This window comes from Hydra vulgaris, chromosome 14 (genome assembly GCF_038396675.1).
Source record: "Hydra vulgaris chromosome 14, alternate assembly HydraT2T_AEP".
NCBI classification, from domain to species: Eukaryota; Metazoa; Cnidaria; class Hydrozoa; order Anthoathecata; family Hydridae; genus Hydra; species Hydra vulgaris.
This window is the reverse complement of record NC_088933.1, coordinates 14,322,556-14,341,240: the sequence shown is the minus strand read 5'-3', so window position 1 is coordinate 14,341,240 and position 18,685 is coordinate 14,322,556. Positions and strand designations below refer to the sequence as shown.

The following is an 18,685-nucleotide window of genomic DNA, read 5'->3' as shown; positions in this document are numbered from 1 at the left end:
GCAGCCATACCTTAGGTGGGAATTAAATGTAGCATGCCAAATATTTATCAATGTTTCATAGTTGACAAAATGCCTTACTTTGGAAAGCATTCCATTAGCTTGACTTAGTTTGCAAGATGTTGCTTTTACTTGTTGGTGAAACAATAGATATTCATCTAATATAATGCTTAAATATTTGATCTTATCTACAGTATTAATTTTTTTACCGCTTATTCTGAAATTAAGTTTTTTTGTAATTTTGTTGCCTTGAGATTTAAAGATAACTATTTCAGACTTCTTGGTATTTAAGGAAATTTTGTTTGATCATAGCCATTGTACCAAACATGCAAGGTCATGATTAAGATTTTTATTTAGTTTTTTAAGAGATTTACTAACAATAAGAAAATTGGTATCATCAGCAAAATGATATGTTTTGGAGAATTTTACACATTTGTGCAGATCGTTTATATAAACAAGGAAGAGTAGAGGACCTAAGATTGAACCTTGTGGAACACCAACACATGTAAACCTAGTATTGGAGGAAGTGAAAACAGCAGCAATTCCCTTAAATATTCGGCCAACCAGAGTAACAAATTCTCTTAATTAATCAGTCAATAAGAGTCAGAAAAAGCTCAGTGTCTTTGATTGATATCATTAAAGCAGATTTATTTGACAATGATTTCAAATTAGTGTCATAAATTTTATCATTTTCCGACAATTTTGGAATATGGAAAATGATCAGAATATATCTGATTATTTTCCAATTATTTTGTCATTTAACTCAAACTCTGAAATTAAGACTTAATTAAACAAAATGAAATAAGCATTTTTAACTTGACAAATATAAAACAATTTAAAAACCAATTATCATACTGATCACTGGTCACCAGAACATAAAACCGGTTATCACACTGATTACTGATCCCCAGAACATAAAACCAGTTATCACACTGATAACTGGTCACCAGAAAATAGAACAATTTATGAATCCTGCACTTGAAGCATATTAACTTCAATGGTAATGCAGACAAAATTTACAATAATTTTTTTTAACATTTTATTCAATATATGAAGCTAACTTTTTTATTATTAAAAAAACAATAAATCAAAAAAAAAACTTAACCCTTGAGTTACCAAGGGATTTAAAAAGACTCCTAAATAAATTTCTAAAGAATCAAAAATTGCTAAAGTTACCCCAATTTTAAAAGATGATGATTTAAAAAATATCAGTAATTACTAGAACGCATTATGCAAAATAGATTTACATTTATTTACTTTCTAATAATTTGTTTAATAACAGCTAATTTGGCTTTAGAAAAAATAATTTTGCTGAACATGCAATTATGCAATTTGAACGTGAAATCTCTGATTATTTTTAAAAATCTAAATATATATTTAATGTTTTCATAGAGAGTATTTGGCTACTGACTTTCAGAAGTTATTTATCTAACTTTACCCAATTTATTTTCAGTATTAATGATTATCGAAGCATTTTTCTAAAATGCGTTTTGTTTTGGGACCACTATAGTTCTTAATTTATATAAACGATTTAAATAGAACCTCAAATTTAATGAGTATCATGTTTGCTGATGACACTAACTTATTAACGTTCTAATCATAGAGCACCACAAAATACCATTTAACCAGTAAGTTCACACCTCCTTCCTTACCATTAAAGCTTATATGACCAGAGCTGGCTTTCAAACACGGACCTCCTGCTCATAAGCCAGAATTATAACTACTAAACAACGGCTACCTAAATACACCTTTGAACAATAAAAATTCAAGTTTTTTGAATTTAAATTACAAAAAAAATTTTAGTATTGTTAAAATATTCAAATTTTTTACTATGTTTTGTTTTTATTCAAAAAGTAATTAAAACCTACTGCTATTTTAGGACTTTAAACTAGGTAATTTTAATGAAAAACACTGGGTAATTTGAGCATGCTCATATTACACAAAAATGGCATCTTTAAATAAAGTCAAAACTAAATGTTTCTATGCATTGTTTTTCAAACAAAGATGGATTGGATTTTTAGCTAACATATTTTTCTCTATGAAAAAATGTGTTATTATTTTAGTACCAAAATTTCACACCACAAATTTATTTATGCGTGATGATATTTTAATAACGCTAATTATTGCATATAAATTTACGCTAATTGTACTGATTCCTGTTATCACCATATAAAGTCGATTCAAAAAATACAAAGCAACTTTAACTTCTGTTTATATCTAAGAAATCTTTAAGTATGCTCATATTACCAAGGTGCTCATATTACCCTAATCTACCCTAATATTATTATTATTATTAGTTATAATATTAGTAATATTATTAATATTAACACACAGATGTAAATCCAAATGTTCCACGTTTGTGATTATTATGCACTTGAATTGATATTCGTCTCAACAATCTCAAAATACTTTCAATGCATTAGTTTGCTACATATTTTAATTGCATTAGTTTCCCATATATTTTGTATTTCGTTTAAGTATTGTAGAGGATAAAATCATTTTAGCATTTAAAATATTTAACTTACTTTCTGCAAGTCATTAAGAGTGGCAAAAAGTAAATTGACTATTTTAGATGCTAAAAACTTGGTAAATATTTTTGTTTTCAAAATAACTTATCCAATGAGCAAAGGCCTAAAAATAAAGTCTGGGTTCTAACAATCTTTTTGAGCTTTGCTTCAGTTTGATCCTTTAGTTTCTCATTAATAATATCAATATAATTTGTTTCTTTTCTGAGAAGAGATTATTGTGTTAACTGATAGCTAATACATTACTATATTAATTCAATGATTGAAGCTTTGTAAGATTTTAATCAAGTATGCAATTTCACTCAATTAGATATAAAAATATATTGTAGATATGCTACAAACTTTAAAATATACAATGATTGTTTGGTTTAATACAAAAAACACAAAATACTAAACACACTCTTAAAAGAACCATTTCATCTTTTTCTTCGATTTTTAGTTCAACATTATCTTTTTTTTTTCTTTCTCATAATATAAATTAAATTATAAAACAATACAAATTATGGAAATAAAATTATGAAAAAAGTTAGGAAATTATGAAAAAAATTTAAATATTTTCATAGCCTTAAACATTCTTTTTTTTTCATTTCCTTGTAACTTTTTGTTTTATCTTTTCAAAAAGAATGTCTTATTATGTGTACTGTAATTCGAGGCAACTTCGTCAATTTTGGAACTTATATCTTTCTTTGTAATGATTTCAGAATGGAAAATGAAAATGAGCTTGTTAGTTTTGTTACAATGCAGCATGCCCCTTAACGTTCCACTTATTTTTTAATTTCCCATTTGAATAATAAAGTAGTTGAAATATCATTATGAAGAGTGATGAAGTTGCCCTGACTAAGGGGCAACTTCGTCATGTGCCGAAATTCTAATTTATTATTAAGTTGGACAGCTCTTGTGCGACTTTGGCATGTTTTAAATTACAATTCAGTATTTATGACACTGTAGAGATATCAAAAATAATAAAAGGTAAGGAAATCTCCTTAATTTACATTGATTCTGTTGCGATCATAAAAAGTGAAAATAATTTACAAAATTTTAAGTTTGATAAACAGCCTTATGCGTATTAAATAAAAGGCTCTGGATTTAAAACATTTCTAATTATAATCAGTGAACATACAACAACATTTACTATAACGTATTACAATTACATAATGTTCCAGAAAACAGTATTCAAACTTAGTCCTCTAAACACCGATCACAAATGTACTGCGGCTCCTAAGAAGAACTGTTACAAACTCCGCATATCCACTGGTGGAATGAAACACATTGTATCCAATCTGGACCTCTACAACCGTTATATTCACATTTACAATTTGGACCTCTACAACTGTTATATTCACATTTACAAATTCCGCACGTATTTTTGGCATAAACCAGCTGTCTTTTATTTTAATTATATTATATATAAATATATTATATTATTTTTTACATTTACTAAAAAAGTAATTGTTTATAAATTATGAAGTTTTCTGGATTATTTTGAATTTAATAAAAAAAATTTTTTTTCATAGTCAAGCAGCTTATTAAAAAATTATATTACCCGTTAAATCAACCCCTTATCCATACCTACCTCTTAGAATACTGTAACCTTTGAAACAACTACTTTAGACAATGAGGCATGTAAAAACAAAACATCCGCATCAAAAAATGTAACTTTCAGTACTCCTCCGAAATCTGCTGATGTATTGCTGTCCAAAAGGGTATCTTTGGAGCCACCAACATCTTACTTTGGGAGACATTTCAGAGATGTATTAAAAGAAAATTATAGAGATGTCAATGGAGAGAAAAGTTTTTCATTGGTAAAATTATATTTTTTATATAAAAAAAATTTTAGTATGTTTTTACGAGCCTGCATATTTAAATATGCATAGGGTTACCATATGTCCTCTTTTTCCGTAGGAGAGTTTGCTAAACTACATGACAGTCACTCATACTAAAATTTAATCATGGTGGCAAACGTAAAAATTAAGAACTAAATGTAATTGACATCTAGGATCAAAAACATTTTAGCTTGCGCTCCTTCGTAAAAAGAGGATGTCTGGTAACTCTAAATATGCATATATAATTTCACAGCTAATTTAACAACATATGCATATACTATTTTGATAGCCATAAAATGCGGTAGTAGTGTAGTGGCAGAGTGCTTGCATTATAAGCAAAAAGTTCCAAGTTCGATCAACACCACCTCCCTGGTAGTAACGCGCTCAACTTGTTTCTCCGCGCAGCTGCCTTGTTTGTCTAGGTTCGTGTTTAAGAGTTATAGAGTTGAGAGAGGGTTGTAACCACAACTAAATTCGCTTCCTCGACTGTGGTGGCCTTAATGGCCTTGAGGAGGTAAATTTAAATGAAAAAAATTGTTCCGAAATTGTTTTAAATTTTTATTAAATATTCTATATTGAAAGATTGCATAAAATTAGTTACGTAATAATAATAGATTTTAAATGTCTGTTTAGGTACCAATTCAAAGAACAAGCAATGATAATGAAGTTTATATTCCAGCTCAACATAATAGAAGCATAACTTATCCAGTTTATCAACAATTGTGTTCAAATTGTTTATCATGCAGATGCAAAGAAAGTGCTAAAAGTCCGGATGTCTTACAGTAAGAACACAATGAAATTTATTAATTTTTAGTGAATTTAAATTATTTTTTTCAACTCTTATTACCGATTATATATTTAGGAAATCAAAACAATAATTTTTACAAATATAAAAACAGTAATTAGAATTTTTTTATAAATATATAATAAATATATATATATATCAGTGAAAAACTTAGATAAAATATTGATTTGGAAAGAGTTTTTTAAAAGTACTAAAAAGTGGAAACTTCATTTTTTTGAAACTTTAAAGCAGGGTAAGCAGTATATTGTTAATAAATTTGTCACTATTTTACCACCACACTTAATTAATCTCTAGTAATAGGGACTTTTTTATGAGATTTTTAATAATTGTTTGATCAGAGCACAAAAGTTGATATTAAAGTTTGTATTCAATTTTTATTATTTTGCTAAGGAACAATTTACAAATTTTTCAAGAAAAATGCAATCTTGTAATTTTTATTTACTTTTTTGACCCAAAATTGAAAAAGTACCCGTGCATTTCACTCGATTGTTATCCAACAACCATTTATTGCGTATTGTATTACCATTATAAACACCTCACTTTCATTCATTAGATGTTTTGTCATGCGATGCGTAGTTTTTAATATTTTAATTGCCCAATTTGCTAACCTTCTCTCGTTTGTAAATCTCTCAATAGATTCTCTTGACATTTGAGCTTCTGGTTTGCTTAAAGTTGTAGAGAGTATTAGAGGTCTGACAGCTACAATATCTTCTTCTTGGGCTCGTCTGTATGGAGACGGTAGTCATTGTTGTCTTTTTATTGGCATTGATAGTATGGACACATAAGTTGGAGCCTTGTCCTCTTCTGCAGTGTCATCAGGTTGGCCAATTTTATTCCTTCTTACCAATTTTTAATGATTGAACTGAACAAGATGATAATTTTGCTAAAGATACAACAACTTGTCAACAAATTGACAAAGTTAAAAAATATATTTGGGCTTTAATTTTTTTTCTTGGAATTGGCAATGTTGCCAATTTAAGACAGAGGAATAGCTAATCACTTTCTGGCCTCTTTTGCAAGCAATGGAAATTTGTTGGCATGATCTAAACGTAATAAATAAATTGAATTTAATTATTTTTATTTTATTTCAAATTTAATTAAATAGAATTGATATAAACTATCAAATAATTGAATATCTCCTGACTGATTTCATTAATAATAACTACCTGACTAATAATAACTACCTGACTTGGCATTTTTAAACGAAACCTAGAGCCCTACTAAGATATATAAAATGCAAAAATTACAACTATTAAAACCTTATGCAACTTTCTACCATTGTAAAACATTTTTGATGTTCCAGGCATTTTGACCATTAGAAGATGCAGTTTGAAATAATTGATCTATTCTTCTCCAGTTGGTGTCTTAAAAACTGTTTGTGCTTAGAGAGACTGAGCAAATGACTCTTTGAAATGTTTCAACATAGGATCATTTTTCTCTTCTTCTTTCGTCATAGGTTCCTCTATTCCTCTAAGAAAAGTTTGACAGTGCAATCAATACTAGAAAAACTTTTAAAATAAATAAATACTAAAAATTTCTGAAAAATATATTCATTTTGAGTTTGCAAGAACTAAATTTGAGACTAATGCTTTGTGATCGGCTTGTTGATGAATAAATTCATTTTGGTATGCCATATCCATGGTAAGTTGGATAAAAAATGTTTTTCGCTGAAAAGATCATCCTATCTGCTTCATATCTAGAGAAATGTTGCCAAAAACCTATGCAGACAAGTTTAGAGATTCATGTCGTTTTTCCACACACAAGTTTTTCCACTGAAGAGATCTTGCATCTTTAAAAGAATGATGTGCACTGTTAATTTTGAGCCCGAGGAAAACAGCCCATTGTAATATAAACAATCATTTTTTTTAGTAAAATAAAAGAATTAAATAGTTCGCCATACGTAAAAATCTGATTCCCAATTATAGTTGCTTTGTCTAATCAAAATGTTTGCATATTTGATTCATAACAAATTTCAGCCGTCATGGTCTTATTATATTTGATAAAATTAAAGTATGATACCTTTGATGAGCTCCAAAAGCAAAAGAATTTTATTAATCAATTCAAAACCTTTATCAGAAGGAATCACATCAGCCAAGTTTGTGTCCGCAACTGGGCTATCACTTGAGCGAGACAAGGCATTGCACATTGCAAGAATTGCAGTATGAAGCATTTCACTGGCGCCACAATTTTTCTGTTAGTCAGACATTTTTTAAATAAAATGGAATTTTTAAGCAAAAACTTTTTAAAATTAGTAAGCAAAAATGAACTTTTAAATTTTCTACAGGATTTAAGATCATTGATAATATTTAGTAATCTACCTGGGTCAAAGTTTGAATCATCTTTTTGGTTTTCAATTCTTTGGCAATGCGCTACTAACATAAAGAAGATTTGTGAAATTTTGAAGCTCGGGCTCTGCAACAACTTTCAAGTTGAACAATTCTAGGAACCGATTGATTCTATCACAATCAAATGAATGAGGTCATTGCAAGATAAACTACAAAAAAACATATTTAGGTTTAACTTATTTCAATAGTTTTTGGAAAAACCTTTTAGAACTTTTTATTTTTGACTTCATTGAATTGTGGATGATAAATCACGAGTACAAACAAACTACTCAATCCCTTCAATTCCAGAGTCAAATTGGTTTGTCTTTTGTATATCGAGTTATATGGTAACAATGTCATCAATCTTTACATCATTTTGCATAGCGTTTTTTGGATATCCTTTTTAAGTACTTTGGAATCGCAAGTCGTTTTTATTTATTCGATTAGTTATGGTTTTGTGATAGTTCTTTTATTTTTGTGATATTAACATTGCAATTATGCCATCCTTAGTCTTAAGTGACAATTAAAATTCTAATAAAAGTTTGCATGGACATCGTCTATAAAACTAATTTTTATACTTTTAATTTGTCCGCAGAAAATAATTTAATTTGAACATTCAAATTAAGTCAAGTGAGTTTTTAGTAATTTTTGTATGTTACTTTTAGATAAAATTATAGTTAGATTGTATTTTTTATAAAAGTTCATGACAAGTTGAAAAGAAAAAAAAAAGATTATATAAAAAAACCAAACAAGTAAAATTATATTTAGTTATAATAATCGTAGTTAACGGGTCCGCCAAATAACTTCTTTTTTTTTTTGAAAATGCTATAAAAAAAACTACTGAATATTTTCTCAAATGTCTTTTTTTATTTGAAAGTACAATCCTTCCGGTTAATAATGGAAAATAATTTCATTCAAATGGCTGCCTCGGCTGGCCATGCGGTAGCCTACACGATCGGTCCAATTTTTAAGCACGTTATCGATTGTGTGCAGCTGTATTTCACCAATGGCTTCACGAATATTGTCCTTTAAAGCGTCAATTGTCTCTGGCTTGTCGGCGTAACACTTATCTTTGAGGGCACCCCACGAATAATAGTCCAACGATGTCAAATCGCAGCTCCGAGGTAGCCAAACGACATCAGCTCTGCGGCTGATAATGCGATCTTCAAAAACAGGGCGCAAAACATCGAGTGTAGCTTCGGCTGTGTGGCACGTAGCGCCGTCCTGTTGAAACCAAATGTTGCCAATATCCGCCATTAACTGTAACGGCCACTCCTTGCTCATTTTCGAAGAAAAATGGCCCAATTATGCCTCTGGACCAAAATCCGCACCAAACAGTGACTCGTTTTGGGTGCATCAGCTTTTCGATGTATGCGTGCAGGTTTTCTGTGCCCCAAATGCGACAATTTTACTTGTTTACATACCCGCCAAGATCAAAATGAGCTTCATCTGAAAAGATGATTTTTTGGCAAAATCAGCATCTTCTGTAAGTCGATCGCAGGCCCACTTAGCGAAGCGAAAACGCATTGGATGGTCAGTTGGCTTCAACTCCTGAACCAATTGGACTTTGTATGGCGTCATACCAAGGTCTTTATGCAAAATTCGTCTCAATAATATCTCTGACATGTTCAATTGTTGAGAACGACTGTGAATTGATGTTGAGCAATATTCTCGGGTATACGCACTGTTTTTGGCTTTTCACGCTTTGGTTTATCGATGAGGATGCCAGTTTCTTTCACTTTTTTCCCAAGATAACGAACATACGGAGCTGACGGTGCTTCTCTTCTTCCAAAATCCGTGCGCATTTTTCGAACACATTTTGCAACATTACCATGATTTTCAAAGTAATGTCGCAATATTTCCCAGCGTTGTTCAAGCGTATACACAACCATATTCGTTTAGCGGAAGGATAAAACTAATTATCTGTCAAATCAGACATGAGTTGAGTGTTACCATTCACGAAATAAGCACTAGTTGAAAAAAAAAAGTTAGATGGCGGACCCGTTATATAATAATTAGTTATATTATAATATGTGTTCATTAAGACTTTCAAAGTTGGAGATTTACTTCAGCTGATGCTTAATTCAGTAACAAATAGGTTATTGTATTACTTGAAAATAATTTTCTATAATAGTTTTGCATTTTATATTTATTATTTTATGACTGATTTAAACAGTTTAGAGTTTATTATGTCGATAAGTCATACTAAAAAACTGGGTTGTACTAAAAAACTAGAAATTGCTTCAGCATTACCGTTACTTATTTTTGTACCCCGTATTATGGGATAATACAGGGTTTTTAATTACTTAATTGTTGTTCCAGTACCTTACGGTAAGGTACTAGAACAACAATTAAGTAGTTAAAAGTATGATGAAAAAGTTTTATTCTTTAGTTAATATGTTTTATGTTGTGCTTAAGTGCATTTTAAAATTAGATTAACTTTATATTAGGATGTTTTTGTTTACTTTGAAATGATGCGTTTAAAGTATAATAGAGTCAAGTCAAAGTAGAAACTTATTGTCATCAGTTTTACACAGTTAGCACAGAAAGCCACTTATATGGGGTGACAGTTATACATCAAGGTACCCTGTGATGCAAATTTTAAAATCTTTTAATTTTGTCGGCGAAAAATAATTTAATTTGAATGTTTAAATCAAGTGAAATTTTGACTATCTAGTGTGACAATAAAAACACCTGTAATAAGAACCATTTTATATAATTTGATAAAAATTAGTGAAAATGTAGCATATGGCTGTACCAAAATTTAGATAGAATTTCAGCTGGATTGGCTGTCTGGTTACAGATTTATGGCAGTTTTAGTTTATATTTTGTTAGTTTTTTGCTACTTAAGCCTCAATGCGATACCGATTACTGTAATATTCGGTCAATTTTTTTAAAATAATAGTTACATGAGTGTTTCACTATGCAATATCAACAACTTTTGTTATAACTTTTTATTGCTAAAACTACCATTTTCATTTTATAGACCAAAATATTGATTTTTTATTTAAATCGTGGTTTGACTTGGCTTATGCATTGTGTTAAAATATCAGCATTACTTAGGTATAAACTACTGTCAAAATGCATGAAAAAGTTAATAAATGGTTGAAAAGATACCTGCATAAAAAATACATAAAAATCTATATAAGATAATTAAAATAACTGCCAAATAAAAAGTTTGGAGGGCCAGTCAGAGGAAAATTTTAATTAAGGGAGAATAGTCTTTTATTATAATAATGTTTTTATTGTTATTATAATAATATTTTTATAATAAAGGGAGAATATCGGAAATGTGTGTGCTTGTTCTGACTGACTAAATGTTTAAGACAGCTTACTGCTTTCCAAGCAGATTGAATATGCCAACTGTTCAAGACAAAGATCAATATCAGTGATTCTCAGGTAACACTAGGGCTCTGTGAATCCTGTAGAACAATTTTGCTCCCTCCTTTGTTTAATTTAAATTCAATACAAGTGAGACCTGAAACAAGAGGCACAATGTGTTTTTTCCTAATTTGCCAAATTGTTGTTCAAAGATGCAAAAAAAAAAAAAATCCTCTTGAAGAGAGGATGTTTTTCTTGCAGCTTTTTCTTTGCACCGCCAATGCTATCAAATAAAGTTCAAGGAAAAATCTTTAACAGCTAGAGATGTCAGAGCAGCCGAACAAATTGCATTTTGAGTTATTATTAATAAAGAATTATCCCCTAAAGTAACTATTCAATTTGCTAAAGCATCTGGTGGGCCTCCACTTATAATTACCACAGGTAAATAATTATACTTGAATAATTTTTACATATATATTCAAGTTTAGATATTTACAAGTTTCTAATCATTTTAAAACATTAAGCAGCAAGATGGTAAAGCCAAACTTTTAAAAAAATTTCTTAAGAGCAGGTCAACACTTGGGTAATTTCTTCACCTGCAGTGGCTAAAAAATTGCCAACGAAAAAAGGAGAAAAGGAGGTTCTGATACAGTTTTGGTTGTTGCTTGTTACAATAATTTGTCAAGTCTTGTGAATCATGTTATTCAAACTCGCAAAATTTATGGTAGATTTTGTTATCCTCAGAATTAATGATGGTAAAGTTTTTTTTAAGTTTTGTCTAAGCATTGTTGATACTGCGTTAAGGGTTAATACCAGCTCACCGACTTGAAAACAACCTCTCACTCAAAGGATTGGCAAATACACTGGAGTTAAGAGACTAATTCTTGTTGCTGTAATTATGAATTTTAATATTGCGTGTATTGAAGAGTATTTGACTAAAAGACTATATTAAGCTATTTTGGATAAATTTCTTATGGAGAAAATGAAATCATATGCTATTTGATGGCAATATAAAGTAAAAAATTGAGTTTATATAGTTAAACTTTCACTATAATATAAAAATAGGGTTTATATAGTTATACTTTAACTTCATTTTGAAAGTCAATGTATTTAAGAAAGTTTCAAGGTCAATAAAAAATCTTTCAATAGAAACGTTTTTTTTGTTTTGATTTACTAACTGATAATCCTTTTGCCAGGTTTTGCACTTTTTTTTTGCATTTTGGCAGTAGTTTATACTTTAGGAAATGTTGAGATATTTACGCATTAGCAAATTCAAACTACGCTTCAAAAAGCAAATCAATATTTTTGTCTATAAAATGAAAACAGTACATGCAGCAATAAAACAATTATAAAAATTGTTAATATTACATAGTATAACACTCATGTAACCATTATATTGAAAATAGTGATCGAATATCACACTAATCGGTAAGGTTTGAGGTCTAAGTAGCAAAATATAAACTTAACTACCATAAGTCCTTAACCAGTAAACTAATCCGACTGAAATTTAATCTAGAGTTTGGTGTGGCCATATGTAACATTTGCACCAATTTTTATCAAACTATATGTAGTGGTTCTCATTCTACAGGTGTTTTTATTGTCAAAATTTAATTTAATTTGAACATTCAAATTAAATTATTTTCCGCGGACAAAATTAAAAAGATTTCAAAGTTTGCATCACAAGGTACCTTGATGTGTACATTATCTGCCTTTCATGGGTAAGCTAGGTTGGTATTATCAGGATCCTTGCTAACTGTGTTTACATTAGGTAATTTTCTTTTAAAATGTTTTGACACATTTAAAAAACTAGAGATTTTTTTACCCCAGATTTCATCTGATGCTTTTTTGGTATTTTTTATTTCACTGAAAATAATTTTTGATTGCAAAAAAAAAATCACCTTTTTGTCTCCAGCAACCGTTATAACATATAATAAACTTTAATCTTTACGGTTTTAGATGTTTTTTAATTTCCAAATTTAAAAAGTTTAAATTTAAAATTTATTTTCAAATTTACCTCTGCTAAAATATATATTTTTCTAAATTATGCGTTTATGTTTTTTAGACTTAATAGGGACTCACAAAAACAGTCTAATGCCAGATATACAGACCCAAACGAAGACTATATCAACTACAGCACATTTTTTCACGATGCTAGAAGAAAATCGCGAGGTTACTTTATTATACATCCAGAGTTTGTTTCAGAAAATAATAAAGCAACGCAAAGTAGACAACTTGATGAAAAGTACATTGGGCAGACCGTGCTGGGTACCCATTATATCAACGCGTAACTTTTGTAACACTTTAAAAACACTTTTAGATTTTTTAAGATCTTGAGAAAAATGTTATTTGTAGGTTTAAAATTAGAATTTTTTGCAAGTTTATGATAGAAAAGAAATAGTAATTTTAGCGAGGCAATTTAAAGTCAATTTTTGACTTTTTCTCTAAGTTTTTTAAGAGCCAAATAGTTTACAATCATCAAAAAAATAGGTTAGCCATAATTTTTCTTTTGAAAAACCTTAGAATATATTTTTCTTAAAGTAGGTTGTAAAAGTAAACATAAACAAGTAATTATACAAAAAGTATTCTTAAGAGAAATTGTATTGTAAATTTTAAAAGGCGATTTATAAATTCCATTCGAAAATATAAAGTTAACATAAAAAATTCAAAAATATAAAATTAACTAAAGGTTGCTAACCTGAACATTTGGCTTGATAAAACTTTTCACAAAGAAATAGATTTATGCTTTAAAAATGTCCTGATAGACTCATAACCTTGAAAACCATTGAAATAAATGAGCAAATCTGTTTGTATTGCTTGTCAAGCTGTTGCGTTTCTAACTCTATGCAACATACTTTAACTTAAGCCTGTGTCATTTATTTACCATGAAATCAGATCTTTATAAAAAAAAAGTTATTATTAAAGTTAATATTTCAATTTTATTTTAAAACTAATGCTTTAGTTAAATTTGTGACCAAATGAAAAACTTCTTAAAGGAATTTACTTGAAAGGTTCAGAAACTATTACAACCACGCTCTAGATTGTCAAAAACTAAACTAATTATTTAAACACTAAATTAATTATTCAATTAAACAATAAATTAAAAAAAAATTATTTATTTAAACACTAAATTAACTATTTATTCAAACACTAAATAAATTATTTATTCAAACACTAAGTTAACTATTTATTTAAACACTAAATTAATTATTCCACTACAGTTTTACAGATTCAGTGTTTTTTTACCAAAACTGAAATATAACTTTTTGTTCTGCTCCACACTGTGCAACTATTCTAAATTTAACTATTCAACTTATTTGGAAAACCGATGCTTATTTTCAAAATGTAAAACAACAAATGAGATTCAGGTCAAATTAAACTTTTCAAAGTTGTGTCACAAATAGTTTTGATGACGACTGGTTTACCAAGATGGGTGTTTTCTGCTATTAGAGTCGGAAACAATTGATTTGTCATTTCTATTTTAAGCGCATGTATCATCAAAGAACGTATGTTAATGAAAGCTCCTCTCAAGTTATTCGAGCTAACTTGTTGTCATCAGACTTTAAACTTGTTGTATGGAAATTGTTGTTTTGTGTTGCACCAGGTCTTAAAACAAACTGTTTCAAATCTTATAGATACAAAATCAAATTTGGATAAAAATCAACCAATACAAGTACTGAAAGCTAAAAATGAATGATTGTTAAACATAAAATATAAGTTTGTCAAACATAAAATATAACTTACAAGGTTATTATTTTTCAATAATTCAATAACTTATCCATGAAATGATTATTTTAAAACACTCTGATAATCTTTTGTGAAATGCTTCCTCGTGGTCTCCACTTTCTTAAACTATAAGGTATACATAAAACAAATTGAATGGCCCAAAACATGTATGCTGAAAATAGGTATATATTTTCCAAATAGATGTAGTATAATGGTAACATGGTTACTAAACTCACGCGTATAAATAGATTTTTGGGTCATTTCTACACTCCGGCATGAAGACATCCTGTGAATCAAATGCGCGTATAACATCAAGTTTAATTACGACATGATTGATTTTGTTATCGATATCTTTGATAACATATAACAAAGATTTTGCCGCTGTTGTGAATAACAACCTCAATAACCATCAACGAAACTTGTTGAAAAATATCGCCTTTTTTATCGTGTTTAGTAAACCACCTTCTTTGTGTATATCCCTATTGTTGGCATTTTTGTTAAACATTAAAGCTACCGATATGTCTGACAAGTTTCAAACTTGCATAAGTTAGGGTTTCCTAGCATATCTATAAAAGATTATAATGAGATTTACTATACTAAGGAGGGTTCTTTTTTACTGTCTCATTAACACTTTCTGCAACCTTTGTTTTGACGTTTGCACCTTCTTATTTTACAAGTTGCAGATCTTGATATATTAGGTCTTTAAGACTTTGATATATCAAGGAGGTTTTGGTATTAATATAATTATTGCTGTTTGATTATCTAAAAACTTGAGACAATTAGCACCATTGGTTCAAATGCAAGTAATCCATGCGATCAGAATATAATCGCAATGTATTATTTTCTTAGTTACCTTAAGAGTTGCACAATCGTGTAGACATGTTTCTGCATCTTCACTTTGTAAACTTATTTTAAAATCAGGATTTTAATTTGCTTATCTTTTTCATTAAGTTATGTCTCATAATAGTAATCTAGAATAGGATTTTTAACCTTTTCTTCCGTTTTCTTCTCAAAAAGAGAACTTTTTGATCAGACACGCCATTTGATTAAAACTGTTTGGTGGAGCTCATCAGACCATAAACACATAAGTGAGAGAGGAAAAACATTTATATTAAAATAAGTGTTAAGTGAGAAATTACACAAAATGTTGAGAAGATGCTCAGCTTTAAAGCAGGTAATTCAGAGAAAGGAATAATTGAATTAAATACGAATCTACAAGGTGATGACGGAATGCTGGTGAATTTGACGAAACAAATTTACAAATAAAAAACTATTGTTTATTTCTTGTGCACAATTAATATATATGTATACTTTACAATTTTTTAAAAATTTTTATTTTTAGAACAGGTTATTGACATGTTATAATGATAAAGAGAAACTTCACTCAAAGACATTTCAAGAATGTTTTATAATTAATACGAAGTAGAGTGTAAGCCAGTGGCGGATCCAGACTATCAAGTAAGGGGAAGGGTGGCAGTTTTCAGATTTTTTCAGTAACCTCATAAATCATATAACTTTAGAGTAAATTTTTGTTTGAATATCAGAAATTAATTAGGTGTTATTGGCGTAATTATTGATTTTTTTAATGCTTTTGCAAAACGAAATTTTATTATAAAGAGCACGCTAAGTTCACAACTGCTTTAACTTTTCAAAACACGATGGGTTGGGAAACATGACGTTTTGTTGAGGTTTAGCTTAAGCTTCCACAAACAATTAATGCACTGGTAAATATATCTAAATGGAATGACAGAAAAACTTCATCAAAGCAATAGTCTTATTGTTATTAATCAGAGTAAATGATTTTATTGCGTCTTTAGGCTGTGCTGTACATGTGTTCTCTCTAAAAATGGGCCCAGTCCGTTTTTCCAAAAAAAATTTAGATAGACATAAAGTAAAATATTACAACAAAGATCTATTAATTGTATTTAAAACAAAAAAACTGCGAAAAAATGATTAAGGAAGTTTTTAGAGCAGCAGAATAAAACAATTATTAAAAAAAGATGGTAGTTTTACGTACAAAGTAATAGTGCAACAAAAAACATGCCGTAAAAGTATAACTTCAGAAACAACGGAAGAATATTACAGGCAATCAGTTTATATCCTACTTCTTGATGTACTGATTTTTTACATAAATACACGTTTCTCTAATAATAATTTGCAATGTTTTGAAATCTGTTCCTTGATGTCAAAAAATATTGTTACACTGAATCATAAGGATATTGTTGAAACTGTTTCTGCAATCAGTTACGTCTTTGGCGTCATTCTTGCACTTAATATCCAAAACTTACCTGCACCTGAATTTACATTAGAAGTTATATTATGGCAGTGAAAATGTATAAGAATGAAAGATAAGTGAGGAATCACATCACGCCCTACTAATCTTTTTGTTGTTTTTGATTTATGTGACCAGGTGCAATATCCAATCACTCACAAGTTGTTTCAAATTATTAAGTTATGTCCTTTAAATGTTGCTAGTGTTAAATGTAGCTTACCTACCCTGCAAAGAATTAAAAGCTGGTTAAGAACACGTATGATAGAAAACAGACAAGTTAGATTGTCCTTACTTAATGTATACAGAGAAATTCCAGAAAATGTTGAAAACGTGATTGACGTTTTTCATATTCGGCAAAATGGAAAATAGAATTCGTGATATAAGTCGTTGAAATAATCCACCTGTAAAGGTTTTAAATACGTATTTAGTTAAACAACGAAACAAAATCTTCGTCTACTAGTTGTGTTTCGATAAACTTCAATTACAAAGATGTTTTAACATTTTAGTTTACAATGCATGCTTTTTTTATAAAGGGGTACAAACGCTAAGTATAATTCACAAAAAAAAAATTTTCCATAGGGAGGAACTTTAGGATCGCCCTCCCCCTTCTATGGCTCTTCTTTTGGTGTACGCCCATCAACTGACTTCAATAGGTATAGGCTCAATACATACATACATTGGCTATACCTACATACATACATACATCGACTGAGGGTTTTGGCTTGCAGAGGCATTTATATTTACTTCATAATTTAGTTGAAGTTAAATCTTAAACGTGATTATCAGTGCATAATTTAAATGTACTTATGAAATTTAAAAGGAATCGAACCGAGTCGATTTAAATCTAATTGCTTCTAGGGAAAAAGATATACAAATATCCTTGCGTACTTAGCACAGCAGAAAACGTCATTGCTGACGTCATATTGAAACAGGAAGAACATACAAGGAAGTGTACTTACATCAATCGAGGTTTGCTTTTAGGACAGGTATCATTTAGATAAAAATAAAGACTTTAATTATGTTTTTTTTGTTTTATCAATTTTGATATCATTATAATATAATATTGTGTCAACTGTGATACCATTAAAATATCTTAACTCGTTATATAACAGTTCGTTTTTTTATTATCTTATGTCATAAATGAAAAACTCTTCGGATTTAATTCGGCCAGGATTAGGTGGTAGCCGAGTCAGACTAGATTTAAAACTAGTGAGTCAAACTAGATGAATTTAAAAATGGAAAAATTATAATTGGTTTTATTTTATGCGCAAGTAATATTTATGATCAGTAATTTTTTTTATTAATATTTATGTTTAATTTAGTAAAAACCAGATAAGTTTTAAAACAGGTTACCAACATGCAATCATAATAAATAAATATTTTGCAAAAAAGGTAGTTCAAGAACACCAGGGTTAGCGTTTATATCGTATTTAAATAGTTCTTCTCGGTTTGCTAATCAAACAAATCGCTCCATTACCATATATTTCATTTTAAAACCTTTCAATGTTGTTACTGACGTGATATTGTGGTTACCTTTTCAATAACATTATTACATAAAAATGTTTTTTTATCATCACAAATATTTTTAACTTAAACGCCTGTATTAGTGAGAAACTTAAATTTAGCTTTGTCAAACATGAGTACCAGAGATCTTTAAAAGACACATAGTTTGCCGCTCAGTTGACAACTCAACTCAGCCTCCAGAACCTCTCAACATCATCATAAAAAAATAAAAATTATTATACATTGCTTTTATTTTAAATGATTATCATTGGTTTCTTTTTTTAGTTAGGTGTTCTTTCATCTACCCATCGACTTGCACATATTCTTCTTCCTAAATGTAAGTGTAGAATTAAACAATTTTTTTACAGAGAAAAGATGTTTAAACTTCAGAA

The 18,685-nt window shown here is 29.2% G+C and overlaps 1 protein-coding gene across 1 annotated transcript in view; it reads left to right on the top strand.

Moving 5' to 3' along the window:
- The window catches only part of LOC100211930 (uncharacterized), a 28,886-nt gene extending 15,665 nt beyond the window's left edge, over positions 1-13,221 (top strand). Inside the window, exons 4-6 of the mRNA XM_065818350.1 lie at positions 4,134-4,324; positions 4,979-5,127; positions 12,858-13,221. Of these exons, the coding sequence (XP_065674422.1) occupies positions 4,134-4,324; positions 4,979-5,127; positions 12,858-13,083 (566 nt within the window). The 3' untranslated portion in view covers positions 13,084-13,221. The remainder of the gene's footprint in view (positions 1-4,133; positions 4,325-4,978; positions 5,128-12,857) is intronic.
- The last annotated feature ends 5,464 nt before the right edge of the window (positions 13,222-18,685 follow it).